Source organism: Amborella trichopoda, chromosome 9 (assembly GCF_054954075.1).
Source record: "Amborella trichopoda isolate Santa Cruz 75 chromosome 9, AtrichopodaSantaCruz75HAP2 v2.0, whole genome shotgun sequence".
NCBI classification, from domain to species: Eukaryota; Viridiplantae; Streptophyta; class Magnoliopsida; order Amborellales; family Amborellaceae; genus Amborella; species Amborella trichopoda.
The window spans coordinates 18,598,808-18,618,639 of record NC_142344.1 but is presented as its reverse complement, the minus strand read 5'-3'; the positions used below and the strand labels follow the sequence as shown (position 1 = coordinate 18,618,639).

Below are 19,832 nucleotides of genomic sequence, written 5' to 3'. Positions count from 1 at the left end.
TTTGTTAGTTTCATTTCAAATCCACCTACCAAACCACCTAACAATATTTTTTTTCGTTGAGAAAAGGCTCCATCAAAGTTCAATTTCTGTTTGGCTCTTATGACACATTTATACTTTTGCTTCCATGTGCAGGTACTCTATACTCCGCCCAGAATTTGTCATGAATCGGCATGAGAAGCCAGGTGGTTCTGTTGAGTACTCATGCAAGCTTCAGCTTCCTTGTAATGCTCCATTTGAAAAGCTTGAGGGCCCTTTTTGCAATTCGATGCGTCTTGCTCAACAGGCATGTGGAACTAGTTTTGATTTCAGTGCTGCAACACTTTGATGTGTTCACTGCCAAATTGACTATTTTTGGGTTGTTCTGTTTCTATTGTTGTTGGATATAGGGATTAGAGTTTAGTAAGGTGCAGCTTTCTTTGTTTGCAATGTATTCATGCTTTATTAGTTTGTATTTTTAAGCTGTACTTTATTAGTTCAATTTTCTTATTTTATTTTCTTGCAAGGCGTGCATCATTGCCTAATTACTGCCCGTTAATGGTTTCTAGCTTCTTTTTTTAATTATATATATATTTGTTGCTTTCACTACTTTTGCAGGCTGTTTGCTTGGCTGCTTGCCAGAAACTCCACGAGATGGGGGCTTTTACTGATATGCTTTTACCAGATAAGGGAAGTGGAGAAGAGGGAGAGAATGTCGACCAGAATGACGAAGGAGATCCTCTACCTGGAACAGCACGGCATAGGGAATTTTATCCTGAAGGTGTAGCACAAATATTGCGAGTACGTTACTCTTTCCCACTGAATTTTCAACCACAACAAATTGGATACAGAATGGAAGTTCAAGATATCTTATGATTTTTATAGATATGAGTTGAAGTAGTGATTACATCCTAGACTCATTATACTTCTGTATAAGAGGAGCTGTTTGTTCAATAGTTGCGCAATTTGATTTTTTTTATGTCATGTAGTTGTACATTGAGGGGCAACTGAATTGCCTATTATTTGTATATAAATGTTCCATAAGATTATAAATATGGAAGTGGTTCTTTGAGTTTATGAGGTTTAGTTTTTCATGTCCAGAACTTACAACTTACAGCGTTGCCTTCCTATTAGATGATAATATTTTCTTTTATGTTCTGAGATACATCCAGTAGTGATGTTTTCCTCTGTCAATTCAGGGAGATTGGATTTTAATTGGGAAAGATGATTGCCATGAATCGGAGTTAATTAAATTATTTATTTATAAAGTGAAGTGTACAAATATTGGCAACACAAAAGACCCTTTTCTAACACAGGCTTCAGACTTTGCGCTGCTCTTTGGCAGTGAGCTGGATTCTGAGGTACAGTATTCTTTTTTCTTTTAGTTATCTTATTGAAAGCATTGACCCATTTAGACTGTTTGTGTTGATTCGATTGACATAAGTCCTTGTTTTTCAGGTTTTATTAACAACAATAGATCTTTTCATTGCTCGCACGATGATAACAAGGGCCTCCCTTGTTTTTAGGGGCTCCATAGAGATTACAGAAAGCCAGGTCATTTATTTCTTTTGCTTTACCAATGTGTTGACAAATGCACACACAAATTTAAGTTGCAGACGCTTAACAAGTTCTCAGCTTGGGTTTTCAGCTGGTGTCATTAAAGTGCTTTCATGTGCGGCTAATGAGCATTGTGCTGGATGTTGATGTGGAACCTTCCACTACACCATGGGATGCTGCAAAAGGTTATTTATTTGTTCCTATCATAAATGAAGAGTTTTCAGATGTTCTAAAAGAGATAGATTGGGATCTAATAGACATGATCAATAAAACCGATGCATGGAACAATCCTCTACAGAGGGCTCGCCCTGATGTATACTTGGGTACAAAAGAGAGGACGCTTGGTGGGGATAGAAGGGAGTATGGATTCGGAAAGCTACGTTATGGCATGGCTTTTGGACAAAAGTCGCATCCTACCTATGGCATCAGAGGAGCTGTTGCTCAGTTTGATGTTGTTAAGGCCTCTGGTCTGGTTCCTTCTCGGCAAGATCTTGAAGAATCAAATGGGTCTCCTACCTTTCGTAAATTATCAATGGCTGATACCTATATTGATGCAAATGACCTTGTGGGGAGAATAATAACTGCTGCACACTCTGGGAAGCGATTTTATGTGGACTCCGTACGTTTTGACACAAATGCAGAGACCTCATTCCCCAGAAAGGAGGGTTATTTGGGACCACTGGAATACACCTCATTTGCTGATTACTATAAACAGAAGTATTCTCATTATCTACATCTTAAATGCTTTCTCTGCTCATATAATTTTTCTTTTGCCTGGCCTCCTATGTTGTGAAATTTTCATTTTCTGTTTGTTGGCATGGGTTTGTTTTCTTGGTAGGTGCATCAATATGTTTGGCCCCTGTGATTTTTTGGTTGCTAATTATTGGCATCCATTTGCTGGAGGCACATGATTTCTGAGATACTCTGGGTGGAAATTTAGCCAGATCTGCAATATCAGAAAATCACACATGCACATGCTTACTCACACACACACAATAGCACACCTATCTGGATATTTTAACATGCATTCCCATGGACTGATGTTCTTGCATGCTTGCACTTCAGAGTTTGTGTTTCCATTGTATATTTGGTTGTTTAGATGAAAGATCCAGTAATTAAGAGCGTGCATACTGTTTTTACTGCTTGAATGACATGCACAACTCATGAGCCTTCATCTGAAGGGTTCATGTTGGAAACATTTTACATTGAGCGGAAAAGAAAAGAAAAGAAAAGGAAAGAAAAAAACACTATGCACTGTTCTCCCCTGTATACTAATCCAACACAAGTTCGTGCTCATGCATTTAGCATGGCTGACAAAAGGCAGAGGTGAGCTTTTCTTTTCAAATAAATTAAAATTTAAAGTATAAATCGCTGTCAAAGGCATCTTGTACACAGCTGGCTCAAAAGATTTGGCCGTCTATTGGCACCAAATTGAAGTTAATATTCAGCGGTTAGAATATCTACTAGCCTGAGTGAAGATGAGCTTCCATTGCATTTTATAGTACATGGGTGTATCTTATTTATTCATTCGTGTTTTATTTCATGATAGGTATGGAGTTGAATTGATTTACAAGAAACAACCTCTTATACGTGGACGTGGGGTCTCATATTGCAAGAATCTCCTTTCTCCAAGATTTGAGTCTTTTGAGGGTACCCTTCCACGCATGAATTGTTTAGTAATCATAGGATTTTTGTTTTTTTAGTGTTAACTTTGGACCTGGTGAGAATGGAACTACAGACGTCATGTTGTGGCACCTCCATGATCATCTGTGCCTAGAGCCCGTTGTTGATCTTAGGAATCTTTATATTCTTTCACATCATCATGGCTAGCTTGGGCACTTAACAGTGGTTCTGTTTTGGGTTGGGATACTGTGGCAGGAGAAGGTGAAACCGAAGATACGCTTGACAAGACCTATTATGTGATGCTCCCTCCTGAGTTGTGTCTTGTGCATCCATTGTCGGGATCACTTGTACGGGGGGCCCAGCGATTGCCTTCAATTATGAGGAGAATAGAGAGTATGCTTCTCGCAATTGAATTGAAGGATAAGATCAACTACCCTGTCCCTTCTTCCATGGTAATATAATTTGATGAATTTTTCTCTAAGAAAAACAGTAATACAATTTGATGATTTTATTCATGAGAAAGGTCAACTACAATCCAATGGATAGACCATAGTTCACTGCATCATTATCGTCCAGGGATACGATAATGGTGATGGAGGGTGTAGGGATTCAATATTAGGGTCATGTCTTGTGGTCGCACTACCTCTGTCACCATCCATTTTATCGGCTGGTGGTGACCCTAATGTACTATGAATATAGCAAAATCCATGGGATTATAGTATACTTTGCCTTTATCCATAGCCAATCAGATTATATTGTACTTGTTGGGTTTCTCTATTCATTGCAAATTAACAATTTTATCCATGAAAATTTGTGACTGGAAGCTGCTTAATTTCTCTTCTTCTCAATATCAAGCAAAAACAATAGAAAGATATTATTTCAGCTGGGTATTCCTATGGGCTTTTAACTCATGATTTGATCTTGCAACACAGATCTTGGAAGCCTTGACAGCTGCTTCATGTCAAGAAACTTTCTGCTATGAGAGAGCCGAGCTGTTGGGAGATGCTTACCTGAAGTGGGTAGTGAGCAGATACCTCTTTCTCAAGTATCCTCAAAAACATGAAGGCCAGCTCACTCGAATGAGGCAAAAAATAGTCAGTAATATCGTACTCTACCAATATGCTCTGAGCAAAGGGCTTCAATCCTATATTCAAGCTGATCGCTTTGCCCCATCTAGATGGGCTGCCCCTGGTGTGCCCCCGGTTTTTGATGAGGACACCAAGGATTCGGAATCCACATTATTGGGCCAAGATAGCTTTGCATCTAAGACTGAGCAGATTAAAAGCTTCTATGATGATGACATTGAAGAGGATGTTGATATGGAAGATGGTGAAATAGAGAGTGATTCTAGCTGTTATAGAGTTCTTTCTAGCAAAACTTTAGCCGATGTGGTGGAAGCTTTGATTGGGGTATATTATGTTGAAGGCGATGAGAAAGCTGCAAACCACCTAATGAATTGGATTGGCATCCAGGTAAGAGTTTTTTGTTTTGTATTTGGTTCTGTTTATACCATTGTAATCATATGAATGAGCTGGTTCTTGAATAAAAACCTTTCATCTTAGGCAAAAATGGGAAAGTATGTCATGAACGTCCAATGTACTTTGGGAAAGCATAGCCTGTTGGGGTCATTATCATCCAATGAAGCAATGAACATTGGCAGAAATATAATGGGACACAATTGTTGTCATGTCTTATCTGTAGGGTTCACCTCTATTGTTGTGGATGGTGATGATACTGATATACTAGTTTATTGGATTATAGTATATATTATATTTAGTTGTTGACAATGGGTTCTGCTAACTCTTATTTCTGGCAGCCTTCCATGTTTGCTAGGATATTTATATTGGTGCCGGACATTTTTGCTGAAGTGAATGAGTTTTAGATTATTAACAGCTCATCTTTTGCAGGTCACTTTTCCTGTTTCTTAATGTATTTTAATTGTTTCTTCTTTATTTGTGAAATACTTTATTACCACAAAAAACAAAACAGGTTGAATTTGATCCTAAGGAAATAGGGCACGAGTTGAAAGGTTGTCAAGTTTCGGAAAGTGTTATGAGGAGTATAGATTTTGATTCTTTAGAGGGTGCCTTGAATATCAAGTTCAAAGAGAGGAGCCTGTTAGTTGAAGCAATTACGCATGCCTCACGTCCATCTTCAGGGGTCTCTTGCTACCAAAGATTGGAGTTTGTTGGTGATGCTGTATTGGACCACTTGATAACGAGACACCTTTTCTTTACTTATACCGACCTCCCACCAGGTCGCTTGACTGACTTACGAGCTGCAGCCGTGAACAATGAGAACTTTGCACGTGTTGCAGTCAAACGCAAGCTTCATGTACATCTTCGTCATGGTTCTAGTGCCTTGGAATCACAGGTTCTACTCCTGCACGTTTGCTTTTTGTTACAGAGAGAGAGAGAGAGAGAGAGAGAGAGAGAGAGAGAGAGAGAGAGCACTGGAATCACAGGTTCTACTCCGGCACGTTTGCTTTGTTTGTTATAGAGAGAGAGAGAGAGAGAGAGAGAGAGAGAGAGAGAGAGAGCACTGGAATCACAGGTTCTACTCCGGCACGTTTGCTTTGTTTGTTATAGAGAAGAGAGAGAGAGAGAGAGAGAGAGAGAGAGAGAGAGAGAGAGAGAGAGGAGAGCACGAAAAAGATATTACATATGATTTGCTTCTTTAGAACTTCCCCCTTTAATCTTCTCCTTGGTGTTCAGATTAGGAACTTTGTGAGAGATGTTCAAGATGAGCTTAGTAAACCGGGGTTCAATTCTTTTGGCCTAGGAGACTGCAAAGCTCCCAAAGTGCTTGGCGACATAGTTGAATCTATAGCTGGTGCCATTTTTATGGATAGTGGACTTAATACTGCTGTTGTTTGGAAGGTTAGTTCCATTGTAGATTCAAGACAGCAGAAAGCTTTCAGTTTGATGATAAGATTTGTTTGCATGAGCTTTAGGCAACTTACTCTCCCGCTAATGGCGCAGGTTTTTCAACCATTATTGCATCCAATGGTGACACCGGAGACGCTTCCGATGCATCCGGTGCGTGAGCTCCAAGAGCGCTGCCAACAGCAGGCGGAGGGTCTCGAGTATAAGGCGTCACGGGCTGGCAACCTCGCCACTGTTCAGGTTTTTGTGGATGGCATCGAGATTGGAACTGCTCAGAACCCACAAAAGAAGATGGCTCAGAAATTAGCTGCTAGGAATGCACTTGCAGTTTTGAAAGAGAAGGAAACAGAGTCTCAGGCCAACAATGGAGAGACAGGAAAGAAGAAAAATGGAGTTCAAACCTTCACAAGGCAGACACTGAATGATATCTGTCTTAGGAGACAGTGGCCCATGCCTCAATACAGGTAATGAGTCTTTCTCGTTCTCTTATGAGAGCATATGCTATGCTCCCATGGGAGCCTAGTGTACATCAACTCCCTTGGTCAAAATACCTACTTGGGTGGATTTTTTCCGTTCTGAGATTTTTGGAAACCCCTTAAGAATCACTAGATTATTATTCTCAAAGGAAAAAAATGAATTTTGAGTTTCTGATCTCTCCCTCTAAAATTGGATAGCCTCTATTCAATCTTGAAACATTGTGTGAGAAAGAGAGTGGATTTAGGGGTTAGTTTTGGAAGTTTTTACAAAAACAATAATTTCTTCTGAAGAATTACATAATTTCATGGAGTTTGGAGCAAATTTCCTACTACTTTGCAGATCTGTGTTGAATAAATTTTATATTCTAACCCGTTGGCAGAGGATGTCCAACTTATGAAGGGGCAGGATGTGGATAGTTTTGTATGCTACAAGTAATTGTTGAGCAGGGTCATTGCAAGGTATCTGGTACTCCAGGGCTACATGTATTCTCTGTTCCCACAGGTTGATGGTGAGAGATTGACTGATGTTGGTCCCATAGATGAGACATCCACCCTGCTAAAGTTAATATCTGACCATCTTTCAGTGTGAACAGGTGGTAGATAGGGCCTTGACATTGTGCCGAATATCACCGTGCATTGCACAATGTTATAACTAAAACACCCTTACTGATTTCCATTGTGGTATGGTATTATCAGGTGCATAAATGAGGGTGGTCCAGCGCATGCTAAGAGATTCACATACTCGGTGCGTGTTCTAACAAACGATAAAGGATGGACAGAGGACTGTGTTGGAGAACCAATGCCAAGCGTGAAGAAGGCCAAGGACTCTGCGGCTGTTCTTTTGTTGGAGCTCCTCAACAGACTGTATACAAATTGATAAATTAATTTTTGTATACTTAGCAAAAGGAATTTGGGGGCAGTAGGTTTGGAAGAGAGACAAAGAGGATCCTGCCTTCGATCTGCCTTCTATACGCATTCATTGAAGAAGGTATCATTGTTTTATGAGAAGAGCTCTCTATACGTATAGATTGTATCATTTATACTCATATATTTATTCAATGTTCAAAATAAGCTGTTGGTGCAGCTTTTAGTATGTGTAATTCCAATTAATATTACCTGGATTTTGATCCCCTCTTAACCTATTTTTTTGTCCATGTATTTTTATTTTGCATATAAAATTGGAAACATACAGAGTTATTATGAATGGGTGTCGTTTGTATAGAGCCTAGGCTCTAAACAATCAAATTAGAGCCTACCTTGAATAGTGTCGAGAAATGTGGTTTCAAGATTGAAAATCTTTATGATAGCCGTGGAATATATTTTCATATTTATTTATAAAGTTAAAGCTTTAAAAATAGTAGATTGACAAATCTATGAAAACTTGAAAGTCTTGAAAATTGACGGTCTAAATATGCGTCACAAAATGCACTATTTTCAAAACTTGAAAACCAATTTTCATATTTATTTATAAAGTTAAAGCTTTAAAAATAGTAGATTGACAAATCTATGAAAACTTGAAAGTCTTGAAAATTGACGGTCTAAATATGCGTCACAAAATGCACTATTTTCAAAACTTGAAAACCTATTAGTCTTGAAAATTGACGGTCTAAATATGCGTCACAAAATGCTTTATTTTCAAAACTTGAAAACCTATTTTTTTTCATGTCCATATATCTAGATGTTGAGATGATCAATTTGAGGATATTTGGACATGAAAACAACTTCTTTTAATGAAATTTTTGAGGTAGGCTCTAATTTGATTGTTTAGAGCCTCGGGTCTATATAAACTTTTCCCATTATGAATTTACTCCCATAAAGCTTCAGAAGAAAAAAGTAAACGTAGTTGAAGAGTGCACTCTGTTTTAGTAAATTAATCATCCTTCTTCCCAAGGAGCGAATGATGGGAATATTGGGTTACAATGGGGGAAGAGATATCCTCCTGTTGCTCAACACAAAAACTAGAAAAGAAAAAGTAAGAACAAATGGAGAAAGAGGAAAAAACCAAAAAATAAGAAAAATGTAAGAAAAGTAAAAACTAGGGGAAATTATTTTGAGGAAATAAATAAAGGAGAATGGTGTGATAGGGGTGCAGCCCAACCAAAACAAGTAAAGCCTCACCTCATGACTAATCAAAGATTACAATTCAAGCATTGGAAAACCTTTACATTGATCATCTTAGCTTGAACAACATATTAGTTATGAAAAAAAGTTGCGATTTTAAGATAAAAAAATCGTGCATATTGTAATAAATCTAGACCATCCATTACTCATGGATTGGCAAGATCTGTGCCATTTTGAGTTTCAAATTAAATTATTGGTGTTTGAAATTGATTTAGATGCATAATAAAGATTTCTGTTGCAAAAGGTGCTTTCCAAACGAGGATTTGAGGTGAGGCTTTATTTTGCTTTTATACAGCCTAGGCCCTATAGAAACTTCATCCTTTTGTAAATGGATTCTTTGCCTAAATTATCCTTCTTATTTTCAAAAGGCAAATTTATGGAAACAAAGGCCGTTATTCTTATTTTCCTTAAAATGGTCAACCTTTAGCTGTGATGACCATTGACCGTGATATTTGGGTGCTCTTACGGCAGAGGGCTGGCAAATTGGGTCTGGTCGACTTGACTCAACCCTCATCTAGGCTAGGATCTTATTTAATTTTTTATTTTTAATTAGGAAAAAGAAGAGAGTTAGGATAAAGATAAAGTTAAGTATGATGAGGGAGGGTTTTTTTGTAAGTATTATTAAGTGGAGGATTTTTGGAGATTTAGTGAGAGATTTAAAGGGGGTTTAAATAGATTTAGTGAGAGATTTAAAGAAGGATTTAAATATGAGAAAGATATCAGATTAATATTTGGGAGTGTATGTTTTGAATTTATCAATGGTTGAGGGGATGAAAAATAGGGATGGCACGTGAGGTTAAGAGAGAGAAGAGATAGATAGAGGTGGGTTATTTTTAGAAGCAAATATTTTAAGATGTAAAAATAGAGAGAAATAAGGACATGAAAAGAGAGATGGGAAAGTTCGTGCGAGAGAGAGATAGAGAGAGAGAGAGGTTTTTTTTAGTTATTTGTTTTGAAGTCTATTTAAAGGGAAATATCCCTTCATGGTAAAGGATTAGAGAATGAGAATTGAATAAAGTTGATATTGTGATGAGATTCTTCTAGAGTGGATTCTCTTGCAGACATTGTTTTTGGGGTAGATTCTCTGACAGACCTTGAGAGATGATATATTCTCTCAACAATTTATTTTATTTTATTTTTATTGTTTCAATTTTATTTTCTCCCTACATCAGTTGGTATCGGAGAAAGTAAGATCCAAAGATCCAACGGTTATAATGTTGTCGAAACCTGCTCTTACGCTCGAGGATATATTGCCGCAACTCATGGATTATATGGGTCAGCAGATTCAGGAGAGCTTGAATCAGTGTTGGAGGGTATCCAATGAGAAATAAGTGAAACAATCAAAGGTTGCAACGATTGGAGGATATCATTCATCAAGAAGGGGGCTGCCCGCAACCTCAACTTGACGCTAAATCTCACCGTAGAGACAAAACAAGCTTCCCTACCAACCTGGGCTGTTGATCCAAAATGTCAAGAAGAAATTTGTAGACGAGATCCGTATCTTGTAGAGAAACCACTAGATTTCGGTATTAAAATCAATCTCTTGGAATTTCATGATAAGCTTCACATTGAAGCTTTTATTGATTGGCTAAGTGCAATTGAGAATTATTTTGAATTGAGTGAATTGCCAGAGGAACGTAAAGTTAAACTTGTTGCTACCAAGCTCCGTAGGTATATTGCAGCCTGGTGGAAGCAAGTTCAACAATCTCGACTTCGTAATGGAAAATAAAAAATTACTAACTGGCGATAGATAAAAAAGAAATTACAAGAAATTTTCTTTCATGTGGATCATGAGCAAAATTTCTTTCAAAAACTCCAAAATCTTGGACAGAATGAGATAAATATATAAGATTATAAAAGAAAGTTTTATCGATTAGTTGCTTGAAACAACGTCTAAGAGAAGGAAGAACAAAAGGTTGTTCGATATGTAAATGATCTTCAACCAACCATTGGGGACGATGTTTTTTTACATCAGTCATGGACTTTAAGTGAAACCTTTCATGTTGCTTTACAAATAGAAACTAAATACCAATGGAGCAGCAATAAGCCATTTTATGCCCAGAAGGAAATTTCACTCAAACCAAAATTTAATGAAGAGAAAAGGGATACTGCAAAGTTCACATGTTGCACCGTGCATTTGAATGCCCAAAACGATGATGGAGGTACACTTGGCTAAAGAAGTGTACAAAGTTCCAGAAGAAAATCAAGTTCAGGAGATAGTCTTGCATGTTGATGAAGGGGCTTCATTTTGAATCAAGGTCAAGGTCGAGGTCGAGCTTCTCCCAACTTGGGGAAAATAATACAAATAAAAAATAGAGTTTATTTATTTTTAATTAGGAATAGGAAGAGTACTAGGATAAGGATAAAGTTATGTAAGAGGAGGGAAGATTTTTTGTAAGTATTGTTAAGTGGGATGATTAATGGAGATTTGGTGAGAAATTTAAGGAGGGGTTTAAATAGATTTAGTGAGAGATTTAAGGGGATTTAAATATGAGAAAGATATGAGATTTAGATTTGGGATGGTATGTTTTGGATTTATCAAAGGTTGAGGGGATGGAAAATAGCGATGGCACATGAGGTTAAGAGAGAGAAGATAGGAATAGAGGAGGGTTATTTTTGGAAGAAAATCTTTTAAGACATAAAAATAGAGAGAAAATATGGGAGATGAACAGAGAAATGGGAAAGTTTGTGCACGTGTGAGAGAGAGAGAACGATTTTTTTTAATTATTATTTTTTTAAGTCTATTTAAAGGGAGATATCCCTTCATTGTAAACGATCAGAGAATGATTTAAGAATGAGAATTGAATAAAATTGATATTGTAATAAGTTCTTTTTAGGGTAGATTCCCTTGCAAACCTTGTTTTTGGGGTGGATTCCCTTTCAGACCTTGTGATAGTGTATTTTCTCTCAATAATTTTCTTTATTTTATATTTATTGTTTCAATTTTATTTTCTCCTTACATCAATATAATATAAGCAGGTTAGGTTTTGGTCCATATTGGGTTACCTAGGTGGCTCGTTATATTCTATATATTTATATATTATGTATAATGTTGGATGAATTTGATTTTTTTATGTATGGTGGGTTGGAACGAATTAACTAAGCATCTACAAAATGAAATATCATGATATATGTTGTTTGTGGATGTCATAGTTTTAATTGACAAGACTAGTGATGGTGTTAATGTAAATTTAGAACTTTAGAGCAATGCTCTAGAATCTAAAAGTTCTAAAATTAGCCGAACTCAAACAAAATATATAGAATGTAGGTTTTACAAATGAGGCAGTGGTTAAGTACTTAAAAGATACTAGTTTCGCTATCTAGGGTTGGTAATCCACGAGAATAAAGAGCTTGAGGAAGACGTCGCACATAGAATTAGAGCTGGGTGTGTTAAATGGATAAGTGCTTCTCGAGTTTTATGTGGCCCCCGCATACTAATGAAACTGAAAAGGAAGTTTTATGGGATGACTATCAGACCAACCATGCTATACAGGACAAATGTTGGGTAGTCAATAAACAACATATCCACAGAATAAGTGTTGTTGAGATGAGGTTGTTAAGATGGATGAGTACCAAGAGAAAAAACAATAGAATTCAGAATAAATACATCTGAGAGATAACTCCAATTAGTGATAAGATGAGGGAAAATATACTTAGGTAGGCTGACCATGTACAACGTTGATTTAGAACAACATCAGTGAGGAGGAGTGATGTTCTTCAAGTAGAAGGCTTTAAAAATGACTAGGGAAAGACCAAGAAAGGATACAAATAGAAGTAGTGAGAAGAGATATGACGACTTATGATGTAACTTAGAGTTGATAGAACGGAATTGTGGAACAAGATTCGTGTAGCTGACCCCCAATCGTTGGGATAAGGCTCGTATAATGATGATGATAGTGTTTGGTAGGTTTGAGCCTATAACCTCAAGGCTACATTATTGTATGCTTTTCTTGATTAATTAACATATTATGCACTTTTCAACTTCTCTAAGGGTTTAGTGATCTATTAATTATACTCTCATGGTGCTTCTATTTCTTCCTTACGAAAGTAATTCTATTGGATGTGTTTATACTCGAAAATGTGGGGAAGGAACTTGGTCCCTACCTTAGTTTAGGGTACAAACTTGTCAAATAAGTTGATAAAGAAAAACAATAGAATTTAGAATAAATACATGTGAGAGAACTTAAGTGGGGCGGTCCTAAAAGGTGCTTGATTATCCCTACAGCTACTATGGGTGTTAGAAGACCCAGACGCACTATGCTTAGTAGAGATTTTCACAGTAGGCGGAGGAGGACTTACTGAGACCCAAGGATCATCTACACTAAGATCATCGGCTTGGTTCCCACTGACGGCCTGGACACAACCCCTATCTTGATCCTGGTGTTGAGACCGTGGAAACATTCCAGTTTCCTGGAGAACTATGTTGGGCCTGATCCCTTGGCTGTTTAGGGTGCTTCTGGCAGTATAGAACTGATGACCCCTAGCATCTGGCTGGTAACTTAGTTGGTCATCGGAAAGAGAACTAGGAGACCTAGCCATGGTCGCAGGCTGAACTTGAATCCCATAGTCCCAGGGGATAGCAACGTGCTGACCCACTGGATGGCCGTTCGACAAACCCGACCATCGATATGAAGCAGCGGGGGACTTGGTGTTTGAGTCCCACACCCTCACACTTGAGTTGAAGTACATCTCGCTAAACTAGTCAAAACAACACACAAAAAGACATGGGTGCCTCTAAGGGGTCATGGGTTCCTTCGTAGGGGTAAATCTTTTTAGCAAATGAGGTAGGGTGACTGGATACACCCACCGTTGGTCTGAACTACTCCTATAAGCAATTACGAGTCCAAAGTAGTGTGGGGTGTTCTTAGATGTCAGGTATATCCCGTTGAGGGCCCACAATCCCAACTGCCTTTCCTCAAGGAACTAGGTGTCTACTCCAAAAACCTTAAGACTGGATATGGGTTTTTTAAAAAACTAGATTTGAAAGATTTTTTAATTCGTACTTGAGGGTGCATGTGTAAATGTGTAAAGAAGCATGTGCATGTGAAAGAGTGTGATGGACAAGGAATAATATGCGCGTATCAGGTGATGCGCTCTTCGAGTCAACAAGTCAATTGAAGCACAATAGAAGTGAAGGGATTGGTCCCCTAACAATAAGTGAACACTGGGCACGTCGGTGCCTAGTGTAGTGCGCCCTAGATTGGAAACCTACTGAAGGCATCATGTGAAAGACGTAGCTTATGCAAAGCTGGGCGTGCTTGGAGTCAATTGTGACCCTTCTCAAAGCGCGATTCTAAGCGAGGGGTAGAGCCCTCTGTTACTAGTAAGCCAAGGAGGCAGGATGAGATGGAGGAAAGCGATAAAGCTACGCTAGCATGCAAAAAATAAGATTGTTCGACTAAGGGCTGGCACTGGTGTGAGCAACATCAATGGGGTTGACAGTAGTGCCAAAGACCCCTCTATTACTTCAGACAGAACATAAAGCAGAGGATAGGGAGGAAAAGAGGCCGGTGCCGGTGCTAGTGCCAGTGGCTCCAACGCTGTTGTTAGTGTCAATGGCCTGATTCCCTGTTGTACTCAGAAAAGAAAGCCAAAAAAGGGTCTGAAAGGCCGAGGGAAATTTTTGGAGTCTCAGAAGTGTGGCGCTATTGGCAATGGCATCAACGGCCTTGCTAATGGCAACTTGCTCCTGAAATTTCAGAATGTGCAAAGAGGTTGTAGGGATGGAAAAGCAATTGGGAATGGCGCCAACACTATTTTTAGAGACTTTTGCATGTTCTAGACATCAAAGAAAGCTCCTGGGAATAGCGGTGGTGCCACTGGCAACCTTCCGCTTCTGGATTGCCTCCAGTTTGGTAGTCCTGGGTTTTGGTTTGCCTCGCTTCACTTTTCAGGGGTATTTTCAATGTTTCGAGCCGTGCCGATCCATTTGGGTTCATGGGGGGAAGTTTTCAGTTGAGTCAAGATGAGCGTGAGTAGTTCAAGTTCTGGGTAGCTTACCTAGGGTATTTTAGTCTTTCATTGCTTCATCGATCGGGATCAGGGTGTCTATAGAATGTCATGTCATACAAAGCAGGGACCCCTATGGAATTTAGAAAAAGAGGTTATATTGGTATTCAAAAAAGAAAAAAGTATATAAAAGATTGCAATCTTACTTGTAGAAGCAAGATTGTAGTAATTTACACTAACATTTTTATAGAAAATTTTCAAAATACACATGAGATTATAACTTTTTAACATTTTACCCATATATTTTGAATTAATTTTAAAACGACCATCAAAATACATATGATTTTGACATGGAATATTAGAAACATGTTAAACTGTTAAATATTTTAAATGTGAGGTATAGTTATAAATTTTCCTCCATTTTTATTCAAATGGTGTAGATTTGATATTGTTTTAAAATACGTGTCAAATCTACATCTTTCAACTAAAATAAGAAGTATTCCAACTAGTGTTTTAAAAAACGGCGAGTCAAACCGGACTTGCCCGGTTCGACTCGGAAACACGCCTGCCCGTGCCGATTCCAACCGAAACCGGGAACCGCCCGGTTCTAGAGTGGAACCGCCGGTTCCCATCCGGTTCAGCCCGGTTCTGGAGTGGAACCATGAAACGCACGTGCGAGCGTGCCCCATGCACGCTCGAACGTACACACAAGCGTGCCCCACTCACACTAGCAAGTGTACACATGTGTCCAAGCACATGTGCGAGTGTGCCCCACGCACACTCGCAGGTGTACACGTGGTCCGAGCGCACGTGCGAGCGTGCCCCATTCACACTCACATGTGTACACGTGTGTCCGAGCACATGTGCGAGCATGCCCCACACAAGCTCGCACGTGCACAGTGTGTCTGAGCGCACGTGCGAGCGTGCCCCATGCACACTCCCACGTGCACACGTGTGTCCGAGCGCACGTGCAAGCGTGCTCCACGCACACTCACATGCGCGTGTCAAATCTACATCTTTCAACTAAAATAAGAAGTATTCCAACCAGTGCTTTAAAAAACGGCGAGTCGAATCGGACTCGCCCGGTTCGACTCGAAAACACGAGTGCCCATGCCGGTTCCAACCGAAACCGGGAATCGTTCGGTTCTAGAGTGGGACCGCCGGTTCCCATCCGGTTCAGCCCGATTCTAGAGTGGAACCGTCGGTTCCCATCCGGTTCAACCCGGTTCTAGAGTGGAACCGCCGGTTCCCATCTGGTTCAGCCCGGTTCTAGAGTGGAACAGCCGGTTCCCATCCGGTTCAGCCCTGTTCTAAAGTGGAACCATGACACGCACGTGCGAGCGTGCCCCACGCATGCTCGCACGTACACACGTGTGTTCGAGCGCATGTGCGAGCGTGCCCCACGCACACTAGCACGTGTACACATGTGTCCGAGCGCACGTGCGAGCGTGCCCCACGCACACTCGCACGTGTACACGTGGTCCGAGCGCACGTGCGAGCGTGCCCCACGCACACTCACACGTGTACACGTGTGTCCGAGCACATGTGCGAGCATGCCCCACACACGCTCGCACGTGCACAGTGTGTCTGAGCGCACGTGCGAGCGTGCCCCATGCACACTCCCACGTGCACACGTGTGTCCGAGCGCACGTGCAAGCGTGCTCCACGCACACTCACATGCGCGTGTCAAATCTACATCTTTCAACTAAAATAAGAAGTATTCCAACCAGTGTTTTAAAAAACGGCGAGTCGAACCGGACTCGCCCGGTTCGACTCGAAAACACGCGTGCCCATGCCGGTTCCAACCGAAATCGGGAACCGCCCGGTTCTAGAGTGGGACCTCTGGTTCCCATCCGGTTCAGCCCGGTTCTAGAGTGGAACCGACGGTTCCTATCCGATTCAACCCGGTTCTAAAACACGCGTGCCCGTGCCGGTTCCAACCGAAACCGAGAATCGTCCGGTTCTAGAGTGGGACCGCCGGTTCCCATCCAGTTCCGCCCGGTTCTAGAGTGGAACCGTCGGTTCCCATCCGGTTCAACCCGGTTCTAGAGTGGAACTGCCGGTTCCCATCTGGTTCAGCCCGGTTCTAGAGTGGAACAGCCGATTCCCATCCGGTTCAGCCCTGTTCTAGAGTGGAACCATGACACGCACGTGCGAGCGTGCCCCACGAACGCTCGCACGTACACACGTGTGTCCGAACGCATGTGCGAGCGTGCCCCACACACACTAGCACGTGTACACATGTGTCCGAGCGCACGTGCGAGCGTGCCCCACGCACACTCGCACGTGTACACGTGGTCCGAGCGCACGTGCGAGCGTGCCCCACGCACACTCACACGTGTACACGTGTGTTCGAGCACATGTGCTTGCGTGCCCCACACACGCTTGCACGTGCACACGTGTGTCCGAGCGTACGTGCGAGCGTGCCCCATGCACACTCACACGTGCACACGTGTGTCCGAGTGCACGTGCAAGCGTGCCCCACGCACACTCACATGCGCGTGTCAAATCTACATCTTTCAACTAAAATAAGAAGTATTCCAACCAGTGTTTTAAAAAACGGCGAGTCGAACTGAACTCGCCCGGTTCTAGAGTGGAACCGCCGGTTCCCATCCGGTTCAACTCGGTTCTAAAGTGGAACCGCCGATTCCCATCTGGTTCAGCCCGGTTCTAGAGTGGAACCGCCGGTTCCCATTCGGTTCAGCTCGGTTCTAGAGTGGAACCATGACACGCACTTGCCCCATGCACGCTCGCACGTACACACGTGTGTTCGAGCACACGTGCGAGCGTACCCCACGCACACTAGCACATGTACACATGTGTCCGAGCGCACGTGCGAGCGTGCCCCACGCACACTCGCACGTGTACACGTGGTCCGAGCGTACGTGCGAGCGTGCCCCACGCACACTCACACGTGTACACGTGTGTCCGAGCGCCTCCATGCACACTCACACGTACACACGTGTGTCCGAGTGCATGTGCAAGCGTGCCCCACGCACACTCACACGCGCACATGTGTGTCCAAATGCACATGCGAGGTTGCCCTAATATTTTTATACACATTTTATAATTCATATTGCATAGGTATTTATATACCAAATTTTAATACCCATCTTTCGATGTGGGATAATTCCCAACCATCATTAAATGAAAACGAAATATAAATATAATCTATTAATCAGCAATTTATAATCATATGTAGTTAGATGGCTTGATGGTTATGATTTTGAATTTTTTACTTGAGGTCCCAAGGTCGAATCCCCTTGGGCACCCCCTTGGGCTTGTGTTGCATTTTTGTTGTGTATATAGTGGTTGGTATAAATATTTTTTTTGTTTTCGAATCCCCTTGGGCATGTGTTGTATTTTTGTTGTATATATAGTGGTTGGTATAAATATAAATATTTTTGTTGTGTATATAGTGGTTGGTATAAATATAAATATTTTTGTAAATAATATAAAAGACATAAAAAAAATAAAATAAAAAAATTAATTTTTTATATAACCGTTAATTTTTGTTGTATATAGTACTATAATTATGTTTGTAAATAATATGAAAGGTACAAAAAAAATAAAAATAAAAAGTTTATTCTATTTGAAATCTCCATCTTTCTACTAACAATCTCTTTTACTAAATTTATTATAGAAACCTAAAAAAATAAATTTTTGAAAAATTGAAGTGTTACTTCCAAAATTTGTACGCATTTTATTAATTATTACATTGATAACCAAATCTTTTATTTTATTTATGAATTTTTACATTATAAATCATGTAATGTACTATTTTTCTTACAGTTGTCAATAATACATTTTAAATTAGATAATATTATAAAATATTTTTAATTTGTTATTATTTGTCTAATAAAATAATTATAAAATATAAACTAATAATTATAATTTCAGTATATAATATTATAATTAGTGAGGTTGTAATAATTTTGGATTATAGTTAGTTAGGCTGTAATAGTTTGGGTTTTTTTAGCGGGTTAGGGTTTTTCGCTAAAACGAGATTTTAATGGCCATTCTTTCATTGATTAGTCTACTCTTTATAATAGTCCATATATAATTATATATTTTATCCATGATAATTCTATGATTTTTCTTTTATGTGATGCAAATTTAATAGTTAAAATAAATTTATACAGGGAAAGAACATCTCAATATTCACAAATTGATAAAAAAAATGAAAGTTAATAATGTAGTACCCTCATTTTTTATTAGATTCCTAAAAAATAACATTTATAATGAATTTTAATAATTTTTTCGGATTTTTTTGAAGCTTTAATCCGACCGATTCAGCCGATTTTCGATCCGGATCGCCGATTCGCCGATACTGATCGATTTTTGAGGTACTCGATCCGGGTTACCGATCCGTTTTTTAAACCATTGATTCCAACTATATATATAAACCTCACCATAAAAAAAAAAAAAAAAAATTTGGGCCTATATAGTATTTTCCAAAAGAAATGGACGTAAGTGGAAAGGTTTAAACGTAACCTTAATCAACACATATAGGTACTGTTATGATATCATTTGGAGGCATTCGAGGGAGAGAAACCTAAGCGAGAAGATGAAGACTTGAAGAGAGTAAAGCCCTAAAGAGCAGAGAATCTCTAGAGAGAAACCCCAAAAGAAGTCAAAGAGCCTCTTAGAGAGTGCGAGAGATTTGTAATCAAAGGAAGGAGAGCCTGTTGAAGTAGGAAACCCAAGAGAGAGAGATTGCCCCTTAGAAGAAGGAATTTGTTATATCGAATCCTTGTACCGCCATTGTTTTAGTGGATTATGTACCTTGCTCCCCTGAATGTGGCCCTAAAGGAGGAAAAGGAGGAATCACGTTAAATCTTGTGTTTTGGTGCTGCATATTTTCCAAATCTTATATACATGAAAAATAAGCGTCTATTGTGTGAATCTGCATCTCTATGAGAGGGATCGAATACTAGTGGTATTAGAGTTTGATTCCCTTGACTTTGATACTCATCAGTGAAATGAGAGCTAGCAGGCGTAAGACGAGCATCTTATATACATGGCTCTATTGTGTGAATCTGCATTGCTATGAGAGGGCTCGAATACTAGTGGTATTAGAGTTTGATTCCCTTGACTTTGATACTCATCAGTGAAATGAGAGCTAGCAGGCGTAAGACGAGCAAGGAAGAAACATTGAGACGACAAGATACTTAAGAACACCAATACAAGGAGCACTTGGGACTGTTGATGGTTCTTATGCTACCAGTGAAAGTCCACTGGCAGC

At 39.9% G+C, this 19,832-nt stretch overlaps 1 protein-coding gene across 6 annotated transcripts in view; it reads left to right on the top strand.

Annotated features, from left to right (window-relative positions):
* DCL1 (dicer-like 1) overlaps positions 1 to 7,610 on the top strand; it is a 55,104-nt gene extending 47,494 nt beyond the window's left edge. For 4 of the 6 annotated variants that reach the window (XM_020668547.2, XM_020668546.2, XM_088848251.1 and 1 more), the window contains 12 exons: positions 133 to 283; positions 595 to 777; positions 1,176 to 1,337; positions 1,435 to 1,530; positions 1,625 to 2,250; positions 3,083 to 3,183; positions 3,412 to 3,608; positions 4,089 to 4,628; positions 5,146 to 5,529; positions 5,871 to 6,035; positions 6,138 to 6,505; positions 7,214 to 7,610. In XM_020668547.2, coding sequence (XP_020524206.1) covers positions 133 to 283; positions 595 to 777; positions 1,176 to 1,337; positions 1,435 to 1,530; positions 1,625 to 2,250; positions 3,083 to 3,183; positions 3,412 to 3,608; positions 4,089 to 4,628; positions 5,146 to 5,529; positions 5,871 to 6,035; positions 6,138 to 6,505; positions 7,214 to 7,394 — 3,154 coding nt within the window. In that variant the 3' untranslated portion in view covers positions 7,395 to 7,610. Of the gene's footprint in view, positions 1 to 132; positions 284 to 594; positions 778 to 1,175; positions 1,338 to 1,434; positions 1,531 to 1,624; positions 2,251 to 3,082; positions 3,184 to 3,411; positions 3,609 to 4,088; positions 4,629 to 5,145; positions 5,530 to 5,870; positions 6,036 to 6,137; positions 6,506 to 7,213 lie in introns of those variants that run through there. The other 2 variants (XR_016041565.1, XR_016041564.1) reach the window with 1 other exon arrangement.
* The last annotated feature ends 12,222 nt before the right edge of the window (positions 7,611 to 19,832 follow it).